Here is a 14,394-nt window from a genome sequence, read left to right as displayed (position 1 = left end):
GTATATAAAGTATGAATGGAGGAAGTAGCTTCTATTTAGGTACCCCTTACAAGGTATGTAATTTGCTTCTATGTTAAACTTTCAATTAATGGCCCCTGATATAATATGACCACAATATCCTTTCATAGAACATGATAGCCTGCAGAATTCCAAAACCTCAGATGAAGAGTAAAAAAATAGCCAGAAAGGACAGTTCAAGAAAAATAATATTTTTTTTCCCTATGGTCAAGTTTCAAGAATTAAAACTATCTAATTATAGAACGTTCTAGTCAATGCCTTAGAATCAATACCCTAAATACAGTAACAGTTATAAGGTCATTCTGAGACACATCAAGTCATGGAAGGAAGGAGGGAAAGAAGGTAGGGAAAGGGAAGGAGGGAGAGAAAAAGGAAAGAAGAAAGAAAACCAAAATCAGTTAGCAACCTCATAAGACTTCAAAAAGCTTTGGTTTCAGTATTCCTAGTCCTCCACATTCCCAGCTTCCCTTAAAATCTTAAAGTTACTACCTAATGAATGTGCAGGATGGAACTGAAAGGGTGTTAAATGGGTGGATCCCAGTGGCAATGTCATTGTAAACACTCCCTATGAGTCAGCTATAAATTCAATTCAAATCCCCAGTCTTTTTGTCTTCTCTGCTTATCATGGTTACCACCAAAATGACTGCTGCTTTTAGAAACCCTAATGGGAAACAGGTAAATATCTAAAATGATGTTTGATTTCATATTAAAATTTGTAAAAATGCAGATGCTGCAACAGGAAATATTTTATAACTGTATTAAGATTGTATACTTTGCTTAATCTTTAAAACAAGAACAGCTTGTGAATATTTTTTCAGTTTTATTTTAAGAATGTTATCTCATTGTGTTACAGCCATTCCAGTGATGAACAAGAATTTATGGAGTGTTAGGTTTAATTTCACACCTGCAAGAAAGGTAGTTTAGTAATTGGCTTTTTAAAATTCAGCACTGTTTTTCCCCTTTCTGTAACTGGCTGCTGACTACTGGTTACCTTTTATTTTATTTTATGTACATTCACAGATGAGGCCTGGTTTGTCTGTAAGGACTTCAAATTTCTCATGTGGGGGGAGTAGCCAAGGATAATAACTAACTAGTCATTTGCATTTACAAATTTGGGTTGTTGGCAATGTTGAAGGTTGTGTTTCAGTGATGATTTCAGCAATGTAGCTTCCTTGGTGTGCTTAGGAGCACAGTTCATAATAAAAGTTAAATTAATTTTACTGTGAAGTAATACTTGCCTAATGTTGTCTCTTCTTTTTTTATGTGTGTGTGGAAGCTGGGGCATCGTACTAATTCACATTAGCTCCAGTTTACACCTGGCTTTACCATTGCTTGGCCATTTTGCATGAAATGAAAACACATGTCTATCATTGGGAACTCTGATCCTTAATTAGCTGATGAAGAAACTAAAGTTACAGAGATTCAAAGCCAGACAACTAGCAGGTAGCAGAGTAAGGATTTTTCTAATTTGGTCTTTTTTATTTATCTCTTTTTAAAAATTTTTGTACATTGGTGTTTTGTGGCCTTGGAAAGTAACAATTATAATAGTTACTACTTGTTGAATGCTTATGTACTTTGCATAGATGCTCCATTTAATTATCACTTCATTGCTTAAGTAGATATTATTTTCTCTAGTTTATGAATGAGAAGATAGGGGCTCAAAGGGGTTAAACACACTTTCGGCAAGTACCCTTGAAATTTTAGAGTACAATCTAGTGATCTACAATTGGAATGTTTAAGTGGAATTGCTAATTCTGGTTGCACTGATTTTTATCTTGTTTTAAAACATGTATTTCACAAAGATGAGAAATAAACAGACTTCTTTGGCAGGTGGGGTAGAAATTGGCATGTTATTGATGTCCTGTCTTGGTGGCACAATTACAAAACACATAGAAATGATATCTGAGCTCTAGAGCCACAAAGCTTGTTCTTTACCATATAGACTATATAGTTCTTTACTATAGGAGATTTAGTCTCTACCTATGTACAAGTACCAAGAGATGGCAATAGGATTGTGTGCCTCTTTTTTTTTTTAATTTTAATATTTTATTTCTTAGTTTTCGGTAGACACAACATCTTGTTTGTATGTGGTGCTGAGGTTCGAATCCGGGCAGCGCGCATGCCAGATGGGCGCACTACCGCTTGAGCCACATCCCCAGCCCCGGATTGTGTGCCTCTTAACAATGTTCTTTCCTAAGATGATGTTAGTGTCTTGCAAACCATGGATATGGTGGAGTAAATGGTAAGCCTTTTTTTTTTTTTTAGTTATAGATGGACACAATGCCTTTATTTTATTTGTTTATTTTTTAGGTGGTGCTGAGAATCGAACCCAGTGCCTCCCACATGCTAGGCAAGTGCTCTACCACTGTGACACAAAGCCATTCTTATGGCTACAATAGGTACAGAGGCCACAATGTTTGTACTTGAGAACTTTTTAGAGTTATATTGTGGGAAATAATGAGTCTAGTGATTTAGGTTGTCACTATTTCATTGTGAGCCTTCATTTTTCCAAGGCAAAATCTTTTGAATATTAGCTACAACTCTCAATAGAGTGTTATTTATTCTTTTTCTATAATACTACTGTCAATAGAACTTTAAAATTTTTTTTTAGTTGTAGATGGACATAACACCTTTATTTTATTTTTATGTGATGCTGAGGATCTAACCCAATGCCTTCCACATGTGAGGCGAGCACTCTACCACTGAGTTACAACCCCAGCTCAATAGAACTTTTTTATAGATGGGAATGTTCTGTATCTGTGTTGTCAAAGACGATAGCCACCAGCCACATATACTATTATTGAGTACTTGAAATGTGTATGATTGAGAAACTGAAACTTTAAAATGAAATGCAAATAGTCACATGTGGCTTGTGGCTCTCTTGTCTTTATTAGACAGCACATCTCTAGAATGCAACTGAGTGCCTGGTTCTCATTCTCTCTCTCTTTTGGTACTGGGGATTGTATACTACTGAGCTACATCCCAAGTCCTTTTTATTTTTTATTTTGAGACAGAGTTTTGCTAAATTGCTGAGGTTCTCACAAAGTTGTCCAGGCTAGCATTGAAAGTGTGATCCTCCTACATTAGCCTTCCACATTCCTAGGATTACAGGTGTGTACCACTGAATCCGGCTTTCTAGTGCACTGTTTTTCTAAGGAAGTGCAAATTGCAGCTGCCCAGGGAAAGGATGAGTGTACACCAGTGCATTTGACCTTACAGAATGAATCCCTCCTCTGTATCTATGCCTAGGCCTCTCAGGGGGAATGTCTCTCTTGCTTTTCCTTTCTGTGAGCAATAGAGCTCATATGGCTGGCTTATACACCTTTAAGTGTTTCTGGTGTTATGGGATTTAACCCTTGTCAGGTTTACAGGATTTTTTCTCCCAGACCAAATCCATGCTAAGAGTGTAAAGTGGTGCCTAGGTATGGTGCTGAGGATCAAAACTGTAATCCCAGCAACTCAGGAGGCTGAAGCAGGAGGGTGGCAAGTTTGAGCCCAGACTGGGCAACTTAGTGAGCCCCTGTCTCAAAATTTTAAAAAAGGGGCTGGGGATGTAGCTCAGTGGTTAAAGTCTCCTGAATTCAACCCCCAGCACAAAAACAAACAAACAAAGTGTAGTATCTGAACATAGAAAGCTTTGAAATGCTTACTGAATTTTACTGTAAATAAAATTGTCTCTAAGGAGGGTGCTGCTGTCCACTGCACTGCTCCCTCCTCTTCTGGATGTGTGAGGTTCTTGAGTATGAACTGCAGAGTGGCAGGAGCTGGAACAGAGGTGGCGTTGGTGTGGAATTCACAGTGGGATTTCACTTACGCAAGTGCTCAAGCACTTGTGAGAGGTTAGAATTAGCTATTTTAGTGAGATGTTAAAGTGTAAGTTCTTTCACCAAATAAATTGATGTGCTCAGGATGAGGGAAAGAAATGGGTAAACCAGAGATAGTGCTGGCAGGTCAGAGCTAATGATATAAGCTCACTCATTTGAGATAATACATCTCAGACATTTAGTGCAGCAGTGCTAAATTGATATAAATTATAGGTATATACCTCTCTTCTGCGTCCTGCGCGGGTGTGGGGGTGGTGGAGGAGGAGGAGGAGGAGGAGGAAATGGGGTTCCCCTGGGTGGAATGGGCTGGCTGAGAAATAAAAGCTAAGAAAAACAGAACAACAAAAAAACCACAGGACACAGAAAGAAGTTTCAAAAGCCGGGGCAGGATGGGCAAGCTGATCAGACGGATAGAGCTTCTGTGCTATGGCAAAATGAAGCCCGTGCCTGTTTTATTTATATGGGGAAACATCAAAGGCCTTCCATAGACTGTGCTTCACCCAAAAAGGTTAAAAATGGACTGTTCAGTTTCCATCAGGTTATACCCATCTCCATAGCTACTGAGGTATCTTCCTAACAGAGTAGAGATAAAGGTCACGTCCATTGGGCAATCTATTGTTGTGGGAGAGCCACAGATAGTTTGCAATGCCAAACCTAAATCTCCCTGGCTACCATACCGAGAGAAGATCCTCATGAAATTCATGGATGGCTTCTGGCATATACCCATATATGCATACAAATATGTTTAAAATATAAATTTAAAACTTTAGATTGTATGGGCTGGGGATGTGGCTCAAGCGGTAGCACGCTCGCCTGGCATGCGTGCGGCCCGGGTTCGATCCTCAGCACCACATACAAACAAAGATGTTGTGTCCACTGAAAACTAAAAAAATAAATAATACATAAAAAAAAAAAAAAAAAAAAAAAAAAAAACAAAAACTTTAGATTGTAGCTGGGCATGGTGGTGCACTCCTGTAATCCCAGCCACTTGGGAGGCTGAGGCAGGAGGATTGCAAGTTCAAAGCCAGCATCGGCAAAAGCGAGGCGCTAAGCAACTCGTGAGACCCTGTCTTTAAATAAAATACAAAATAGGGCTGGAGATGTGGCTCAGTGGTGGAGTACCACAGTGTTCAATCCCCAGTACCCCCCCCCCCAAAAACAAAACAACAACAACAACAAAAAACCCCTTTAGATTGTAGTTTAGTCGTTTGCATTGATATGGACGTTACTAGTTACCAGAAAACATATAAAATGTAAACATATAAACATAATTTGTAACCAGTAAAGTCAATGCCAGACTTGTTTGTCATCATTCATTCAAAATACATTGAACAGTTACTATGCAAAGTACTGGGGCTTCTGAGAAGCTTAAGACCAACTATGGTTTTCTAAGGATTTGTGTGTGTGTGTGTGTGTGTGTGTGTGTGTGAGCATGTGCATGTGGTGCTGGGATCAAATCCAGGGCATTGTGCATGCTAAGCATGTATTCTACTACTGGGCTACATCTTGTTAAAATTGTTTTATCTCAATTAATTTTGCCTTTTCTAGAATTTCAAATAAATGAAATTGTACAGTATGCATTCTGGTGTCATTTATATATTTTTGAACAGCTAATACATTCATAAGTTTGAAAATTGAAAAGGTACAATTTTAAAACTTTTGGGCATACAGTAAAAAGTCTCCTTTCTACCACTGACCACTAGTCACCCACTCTTCCTACCCTTTTTTCCCTGTGGTACTGGGATTGAACCCAAGGCCTTGTAGATGCTAAGTGCTCTACCAATGAACCATATCTCCAGTCCTTTTTAATTTTGAGACAAGATCTTACTAGGTTGCCCAGGCTGGCCTCAAATTTATGATACTCTTGCTTTAGTCTCCCAAGTAGCTGGGATTATAGGCATGTGACACTAAGCCTGGGTCAGTCTTCCCCTCTAGAAGCAACAGATGTTAATTAGTTTCATGTGGGCCCATCCCATAGTTCTTATTATTAATTCAGGATTTTATACAAGGTGCTTTGAAAACTTGTTTTTAAAGGTTACTCAAAGAATCTTGTGACAGCCTAGCAAAAATAATATAAAATGTTTTAAAATAACCGGAGTTCTTTTTCAACTCTGATTCCAAATGTCAAATTGTGATATTTTTACCTGTGACTTAGGTAACCTTTAAGCCACATCAAGTTTAAGTTCTAGCACCTATGATTCTTATTTATTGAACAAATATGTGTTGAACAAATATAAAAATATACCTGTGAATCAAATAAAATCAAGTGTTGGCCTTATGGAGATGTCTAGCAGCAGAAAGAAAAATTCACCAAGTAGTTACACAGTTACAGTTTTACACAAAAAGTGATAAAAGTAAGGGATCAACATAGGAGGGAGGTCAGAAGATAATTTCCCAGAAGTAGAGGTTAAGAATGAAAGTTGGAAGAAATTTCTAGGCACAGAACAAAGTGTAAGCAAACCCATTGGAAGAGTATAGTAGGAGAATAGAAGAGGCCAGTGTGCCTGAAGCAGAGAGAGCAGGATGGAATGTGATATGAATGCGAAGAAGAAATGGACAGATGGGCAAGGGGCCTGACCTGCAGGGGCTTGATTAGTTTGGAAAGCTATTGAAGTGGTTTATGCTGGGAAGTGACAGGGACTCACTGTACGTGTGTGTGTGTGTGTGTGTGTGTGTGTGTTTGGTACCAGGGATTGTTGAGCCTAGGGTGCTTAAACACCGAGACACATCCTCAGCCCTTTTTATTTTGTATTTTGTGACAGGGTCTTGCTAAGTCGATTAGGGCCTCCCTAAATTGTTGAGGCTGGCTTTGAACTCTGGATCTTCCTGTCTCAGTCTCCCAAGTCATTGGGATTTCAGGAGTGTGCCACTATGCCCAGCCAATGTACTGCATTTTGAAAAGGCTAATCACTCTGTTATGTGAAGAGGTTTAAAGAGGGCCTGGAGGGAATATGGATAATTAGAAGATTAAGTCAGTGGTCTATTTCCACCTCCCAGCTTAGACCAGGGTGGTGATGGAGGAGACAGAAGAGGTCAGATTCAAGAAACATTTGGCAGGTAAAAATCAACAGGATTTGCTGATAGACTGACTATAGGAAGGAAATGTAGATCATCCAGGTTGTCTCAGTTTTCTTTTCTTTCCTTTTTTTTTTTTTAATGCAAGGTGGATTAGGTTACAAATAAATTGATTGAAACTTACTGTAAATAATAGCATGACCTAAAGTCATGTAAAAATTTGCCTCAGATTACTTTCAAAGTTTCAACGTTTTTAGCTGGGGGGAGGACATGGTTTTACTTCCTATTTCTTGTTATTTCCTAATCTTGTTGAAAAATTAGTTTTTTCCCCCCCGAAATGCTTATTACTGTGAAGTCCCTTGTCTTATAAATTTAAATTAGAAAATAACCGGTTATTTAATTTCCAGAGAAATAATTTTGGAGTTGTGTGTCTGGTACTATCATTTTTGTCACTTCCAAATGTATAAAGGCAGTAGTTTATAATGACTCTTGCCTCAAAGTCATTATTGTTTTTCTTTCCTGCTTCTCCTGGGGTAGGACCAGAATTAATATATGTAAAATAACATATTTTTCCCCATCCTGTCCCAAACTATATATTCCTTCTAAGAATTTCTTCGTTGATTTTGGATGGTTGCCCAGCAAGATCTCATATACGTGTGCCCACGTTTTGCCCTCTGCTGGACTGTACATAAACCCAGTGTGTCCAGACGACTGATGGAAGTGGGTTTAATAATCACAGGCAACATTTACATGTTGATTAATGGTTTTAAGTGTGACCTAAGGCCGCATCTCGGAGGACTCGCGGGGGGCCTTTCGAAGCCTGCGCGTCTCCACCGCGTGCCCCAGGCTTGGAAGACAGGCGCGTGGGCGGTGCGGCAGTGTGAGGCCCGCAGCCCTCCGCGCCGGGTCGCTTACCGCCCCGAGGGGGTGTGTCCTCTGCAGCTTTAACATCCAAGAGGCGGTTCAAGTGACGAGGGAAGTCAGCGTTTTGCAGGGCCGAGGGCTGGTGCTCTGAAAGAGGGGCGGAGGAGAGAGGGATTTCCCCGCCCCCGCTCCACTCGGTCCAATCCCTTCGGCTTCTGCTTTTTTTTTTTTTTTTTTTTGCCAACCCGCGGGGCCCCTAACCTGCTCGAACCCATTATGCGGTAGAGGCGGTCGGGTCTCTTTAAGGCCCTGCCGCGCCTGCGCCTTGGGCTTTCCTGACGCGGCCGCGCCGGACCCCGGCGGAGCTGGCGAGCGGGCAGGCTTGGGGCTGGGCGGTGGAGTCGGCGGCTTTGCCCGGCGGGGTGGGTGAGAATCGCGAGGCGGCCCTGAGTTCCGGAGTGAGCGCCGTGCGTCTGAGAACGAGGGGAAAGCGGCGCGCGGAGTCGGGAGCAGGGCCGAGGCGGCGCGGCTGCCGGCTGGATGGGAAGTTAATGTTTACGGCGAAGTCCACCCAACGTTTCCAAGGTGAGGGGCACTGCGCCAGGCCGGGCGGGCCTCGAGTCCCGGTTCTGCGGAGTGTACAGCTGGGCCAAGGGGTGGCGAACGCGGACGGCCGACAAACTTGCCGCGCAAGCGGGAGGGCGGGCGGGCGCGTCCGGCCCCGCCGGGGCCTAAGTTCCTTGGGTTCGCCTTTTTGCCACTCGCTGTCGCAGGCTACCCTCCTCCTGTGGGCGCGGGGGGCAGAAACTCGCCGGCCCGTCTTCTTGTGGAGTTCGCGGGAGGTGGAGGGACGGAGCGGCTTCGGGGGCACTTCCTCCCGCATCCTTTGGGGGATAGTGACAATTCTTGTCTGCCCGGAGGCCAGAGTGGGTTCCTTCTCCGCAACCTGAGGGGCGTGACCGTCCGCTCCCCTTACCTGCAAAGTTGCTGTCTGTATTTGACCTCCGGGGTTTTGCGCTTGTCGGTCGCTCCAGGCAGGCGATGGGAAAGCCTGGTATGCCAGGTGACTGACTCCTAAGGATGCAGTTAAGGTGCGTTAGTAACCAACACTGAATCACCTTATGACTAGCGGGACAAGCCTCAGATTAACCGCAGGATTTCCGGTAGTTGGATTGTGGTGTTGGTGTCGGCTTTAGAGTTGCTGTGATTTCTCTTAGATCATCTCAGGTGGCATCTTTTCACCAAATAGTTAGCCAACACTTTCGGAAGGTTTCCCCTATCCATACTATTAAAGGTGGTTTTCAAAAACAGCAGCGTTTTCTTGCAAAGATATCTTTTCCTTGGGTTACAGTGTAGAATAATAAACTCCATTCTTTGCTGAAAGAATGAATTCTAGTGATTCTTAAAGTTAGAGAAAAATGATCTGTTGATAGTTTTTATCTTTGTTTCTGGGCTGGGATTTGTTAGCTTTCTTTTTTTTTAAAATTTTATTCGTAAAGTTTCATCAGTGTATCAAACTTTTCCCCCCCTATTCTAGTATGCTGACTTTTTAAGATCTCTGCCAACTATGTGTCAAATCTTAGAAAACTTATTGAAATATAATATGAGGAAAAAGTTAACAATCCTAAGTGTACAGGTAATGAGTTTTTACTAAGTGAGCATCACAGATCAAGAAATAGAACATTATTAGGTTGGAGTGTATACCAAAGAGTGGAATTGTTGGCTTTTGAGTCATATTAATGCTAAAATTTTAGTCACTTTAGGATATTTTCCCAAAGTGATTGTACCAATAAGCAAGGAGTGATATATATTCCAGTTACCCCAAGTCCTTATTGATTGTTGCTATTCTCATAGAGGTGCAGCACTATATCATTGTAGCTTTATTTTGCATTTTCCTCGTGATTGAGGTTGTGCGTCCTTTATTGGCCATCCATATATGTCTTTTGTGAAGTCTCTGTTAATAATAAGTTTTTATTGTATGCTTATTTTTGTATTGATTTGTACTTTTTACTTTTTGCAGTACCTCCCATGCTACGGAGAGCACTCTACCACTGAGTTACATTCCCAGCCCCCATTTATAATTTTGTTGGAGGGATGGGTACTCAGGATTTAACCCAGGGGCACTTTACCACTGAGCTACATCCCTAGCCCTTTAAAAAAAATTTTTTTTTTTTTTTGAGACAGGCTCTTGCTAAGTTGCTGAGACTGGCCTTGAACTTGGGGATCTTCCTGCTTCAGCTTCCTGAGCTGCTGAGATTATAGGCCTGTGCCCTGGCACCATGCTCCATTTGTAATTCTTTATTCTGGTTATGAGTTCTTTCCCTTTCCCTCTCTCTGTATATATGTGAATTATGTATTTATGTGTGTGTGTATACACATACATGCCCATTTATGTATTTCTCTTTTTCCTCTCCTTATTTTGCCATTTCATATTTCATATATATTTATGTTTCAATGGTGCTGGATATTGAATTCAGGGTCTGGGGCATGCTGGGCAGGCATTACCACTGAGTTATCTATACCTTTTGCCTGCCTTTTCATTCCTTTAATGGTGTTTTTTCATGAATAGTCTTAATTAAAAAAAATTTTTTTTTAGTTGTAGATGGACATAGTATCTTTATTTTATTCATTTATGTGGTGCTGAGGCTCAAACCCAGTGCTTCACACGTGCCAGGCAGGCGCTCTACCACTGAGCCCAATCCCAGCTCCATGAATAGTTTAAAATTTTTTTAAATATTTATTTTTTAGTTGTAGATAGACACAATACCTTTATTTTATTTGGTGCTGAGGCTCGAACCCAGGGCTTCCGATGTGCTAGGCGAACATTCTACCCCTGAGCCACAACCACAGCCCCAGTAGTTTTTATTTTGATGCAAGATATTTTATCAGTCTTTTTCTTTATGGTTACTTATTTTTTGTATCGTATTTAAAAAGTCTGTACCTACCCTAAGAATATGAAGATATTTTCCCATGTTACATTATAGAAATTCTCTTTTATTTTTCTTATTTAAGGCATACATAATAGTGAAGATGGATTGTAGTAGTCAGAATGCAATTTTTACTCTATTATTGTGTATTTGACACAGCATCTCTTATTAAAAATGCCATCTTTCTGCACTGTGTGGCACTTCTTTTCACAAACAGATGATTGGACTGGGTAGCCTGGTGATAGAGCCCACATTTAGCATGCGTGGGGCCTGGATTTGAATCCTAGTGACAAAAACAACAAAAATAAATCAGATGACCATATAAATGTGGGTCTGTTTCTGGACATTCCATTCTGTTTCATTTGTCTGTTATCTTTGTACTAATATCACTGTATTAATGTAACTCTGAAATTGGCCTTGGTATATGGTGGGATAAACACTCCAACTTTGTTTTGTTTCTTAAGATTGTCTGGTTTGGGCTGGGGTTGTGGCTCAGTGCTAGAGCACTTGCCTAGCATGTGTGAGGCTTTCGGTTTGATTCTCAGCATCACATCTAAATAAATAAAGTCCATTGACAACTAAAAATAAAAACAAAAAAAGATTGTCTGGATTGCTCTTGGCTCAGAATTTCCATGTTTCAGAATCTGCTTGTCAGTTTGAATAAATTTCGAAATTGGAATGAAAGCTATATATCAACTTGGGAAGAATTGATATTTTAACAGTGTTGAATTCTTCATTTTATGAATGTGGCATATTTTTCCATTTATTTTGGTCTTTCCAAATTTCACTGGGTAATGTTTTATAGTTCTCTGTGGAAGCCCAGCACATCTTATGTCATTACTTAGATATTTGATGTTTTTTGATGTTGTTGTTAATGATATTAAAAACACTTGTGGCAAGCATATAGACATGTAGCTGATATTTTTTCTTTGATTTAGATGCCCTTTTTGCATGTAATCAAATCAATTTCCATTATAGAACTTCTTCTAATGGAGGACGGTGGTCTTTAATTTTTATTTCTCCAACTATACTATAAACTCAAGAATAGTGGTGGTACATACCTAGAATTCCAGCAATTTGGGAGGCCGAGGCAACAGGAAAATTGCAAGTTCCAGGCCAGCCTGGGCAACTTAGCAAAGATGCTGTCTCAAAAAATAGAAAGGGCTGGTAGCTCAGTGGTAGAGAGCCCCTGGGTTTAGTTCCAAGTACCTAAATCAACCAATCAAATTGGGAGTGCGGGACAGTGTACAGTGGTCTCCCTTTATCCTCTGTGTTACGTTCTGAGGTTTCAGTTGCCCTTAGTCAACCAGAGTATGAAAATATTACATGAAAAAAGCCCAGAATTGAGCAATTTATAAGTTTTAAACTTCATGTCATTTTGAGTAGCATGATGAAATCTCAAGCTGACCTGCTCCATCTAAGTGGGTATTCAGCATCTCCAGGCTGTTTACTCCGTTAGTCACTTAGTAGCCCTTTGGATTATCAGATTGACTATCTTGGTATTACAGTGCTTGTGTTCTTCAAGGGCCCCTTGTTTTATCTCAGACTGGCCCCCAGTACAAGAGTAGTGATACTGGCAATTTGGATATGCTAAAGCAAAACAGGAAAGTACTTTTGTGTGAAAAGCTACAAATTCTTGACTTAATAAGAAAAAAAAATCATATAATGAAGTTGCTAAGATCTACAGTAAGAACACCTATCTGTAAAATTGCAAAGGAAAAAGAAATTTGTGTTAGTTTTGTAGTAGCAATTCAAAACAGCAAAAGCTACAGCCACGTGTATGATAAGTGCTTAGTTAGGGTAGAAAATGGATTAAATTATAGGGTGGAAGATGGATTGCTGAGATTTCAGGTGTCTATTAGAGGTCTCGGAATGTATTCCCTGTTGATAGGGGAGCAGTACTGTTATGCCTGCCTTCTAATGTATGAGAGCTGGATAAAGGAAGTGAGCTATGGGTGGAGGCTATTCAATAAAAACACTTCAGCTTAATCCTTTGGCTTTAAATTTTGATCCTCACTCTATTCTTGAGTCTGGAGTCTCTCCAGATCAGGTTTCTTAGAATAAATTATGAAATTATAGGGATGGTAGTAAAAAAGGGAACCTAGAGGACCCAATTGTGCCTTATATAGACTTTAAATATCTTGTCTTCTCTTTAGGCTCAGGCCCCTCCAACACTAACCTGGAGATTTCCAGGTCCTGATCCTCTCTGGGGCTCTGTGTGTGAGCCAGTTAACCTGCTTCTTGTCCATAGTCCCTTTTGTAGGTTGATGGTTTTGGTTTCCTTCCCTCTGTTCAGACAGCAACCCCTCTCTTTTTTAATATTTATTAAAAAAAAAACTTTTTATGGTTGTAGATGGATAGCATACGTTTATTTTATTTGTTTATTTGTATGCGGTACTAAGGATTGACCCAATGCCTCATAAATGCTAGACAAGTGCTCTGCCATTGGGCTACAACTCCAGCCCCTATCTCTTTTCTTGTTTCATGAAAATCATATTTTCTCTCTTCTATCTTGAGGATGTTAAAGAGAGTTTCTTTAAAGCTTTCTTTGCATAGTGTGTTTCTTCTAACTTATTTTTCAATTTGGTATAGCCTTGTTAGTAGAGGCCCTCCTCAGAGGTCTGACTGGTAATCCTTTTTTGTATGTTCATGTTTAAGAGTAGGCAGGTAACAGATTATTGGAAGTTCTGAGCTAATAAATAGGACTAACTTCCAGTTTACTCTATAATCTGGATCTGAAATACTGGTTCTCAACTTTGGCTGCACATTATGATTACATGGAAAGCTTTTAAAAAAAAAAATCCTTGCTGCTGGGTGCAGTGGCACACACAGCTTGGGAGGCTAAGGCAGGAGGATTGTAAGTTCAAAGCCAGTCTCAGCAAAATCAAGGCTGCTAAGCAACTCAGTGAGATCCTGTCTCTAAACAAAATACAAAATAAGGCTAGAGATGTGGCTCAGTAGTCGAGTGCTCCTCCGTTCAGTCCCCCATACCCCCAAAATAAATAAATAAATAAAAAACCCTTGCTGCTGTTAGACCAAATACAAAAGGAATTCTTGGGGTAGGACCCCAGTAGCAGTATTATTAGAAAATGTAGATGTTATATATAATAAAATGCACAGAATTTAAGAATATAGTTTGGTGATTTTTACCACATAACTAACAAGACTTAGAGCATAGTGAATATCTTAAAAAATTCATTCACTTGCCTTTTTGCTATGACCCTACTCCTTGCCCAGAGGCAACTGTTATTCTGATTATCATCTCCATCAATAAATAGTATTTTATTTATTTATTTATTTATTTATTTTTGTGTGTGTCAGGGATTGAACTCGGAGTCACTCGAATACTAAGCCACATCCCAGCCCTTTTTTGTATTTTATTTAGAGACAGGGTCTCACTGAGTTGTTTAGTGCCTCTCTGTTGCTGAGGCTGGCTTTGAACTTGAGATCCTCCTGCCTCAGACTCCCAAGCTACTGGGACTATAGGCCTATGCCACTGTGCCCGGCTTAATAGTAGTATTTCAAATATTTATTTATGTATGTATTTACGCAGTATTGGAGATTGAACCCAGGGCCTCATGCATGCTAGACCAGCACTCTGCCACTGAGCTATATCCCGGCCCAGACATCAATACTTTTTTAAAGCTTCCCTAGTGATTCCAGTGTGTGCCCAAGATTGAAAAACCAGTGATCGGTTGGGCCATTTGATGTTGGCTCTAGTTTTTGTGCCTTTTATTTTGGCCTGG

At 40.3% G+C, this 14,394-nt stretch overlaps 1 protein-coding gene across 4 annotated transcripts in view; it reads left to right on the top strand.

The window, feature by feature from the left end:
* Nucleotides 1-568: 568 nt before the first annotated feature.
* Nucleotides 569-14,394, top strand: part of Evi5 (ecotropic viral integration site 5) — a 210,014-nt gene continuing 196,188 nt past the window's right edge. For 2 of the 4 annotated variants that reach the window (XM_058585230.1, XM_058585233.1), the window contains exon 1: nucleotides 569-693. In XM_058585230.1, coding sequence (XP_058441213.1) covers nucleotides 643-693 — 51 coding nt within the window. In that variant the 5' untranslated portion in view covers nucleotides 569-642. The remainder of the gene's footprint in view (nucleotides 694-14,394) is intronic. The other 2 variants (XM_058585236.1, XM_058585228.1) reach the window with 1 other exon arrangement.

This window comes from Marmota monax, unplaced genomic scaffold (assembly GCF_021218885.2).
Source record: "Marmota monax isolate L192 unplaced genomic scaffold, Marmota_monax_Labrador192_F-V1.1 WCK01_AAM20220418_F8-fsc00070, whole genome shotgun sequence".
Classification (NCBI taxonomy): Eukaryota; Metazoa; Chordata; class Mammalia; order Rodentia; family Sciuridae; genus Marmota; species Marmota monax.
The sequence above is the reverse complement of the archived record's forward strand: the minus strand, read 5'-3'. Positions and strand labels throughout refer to the sequence as shown.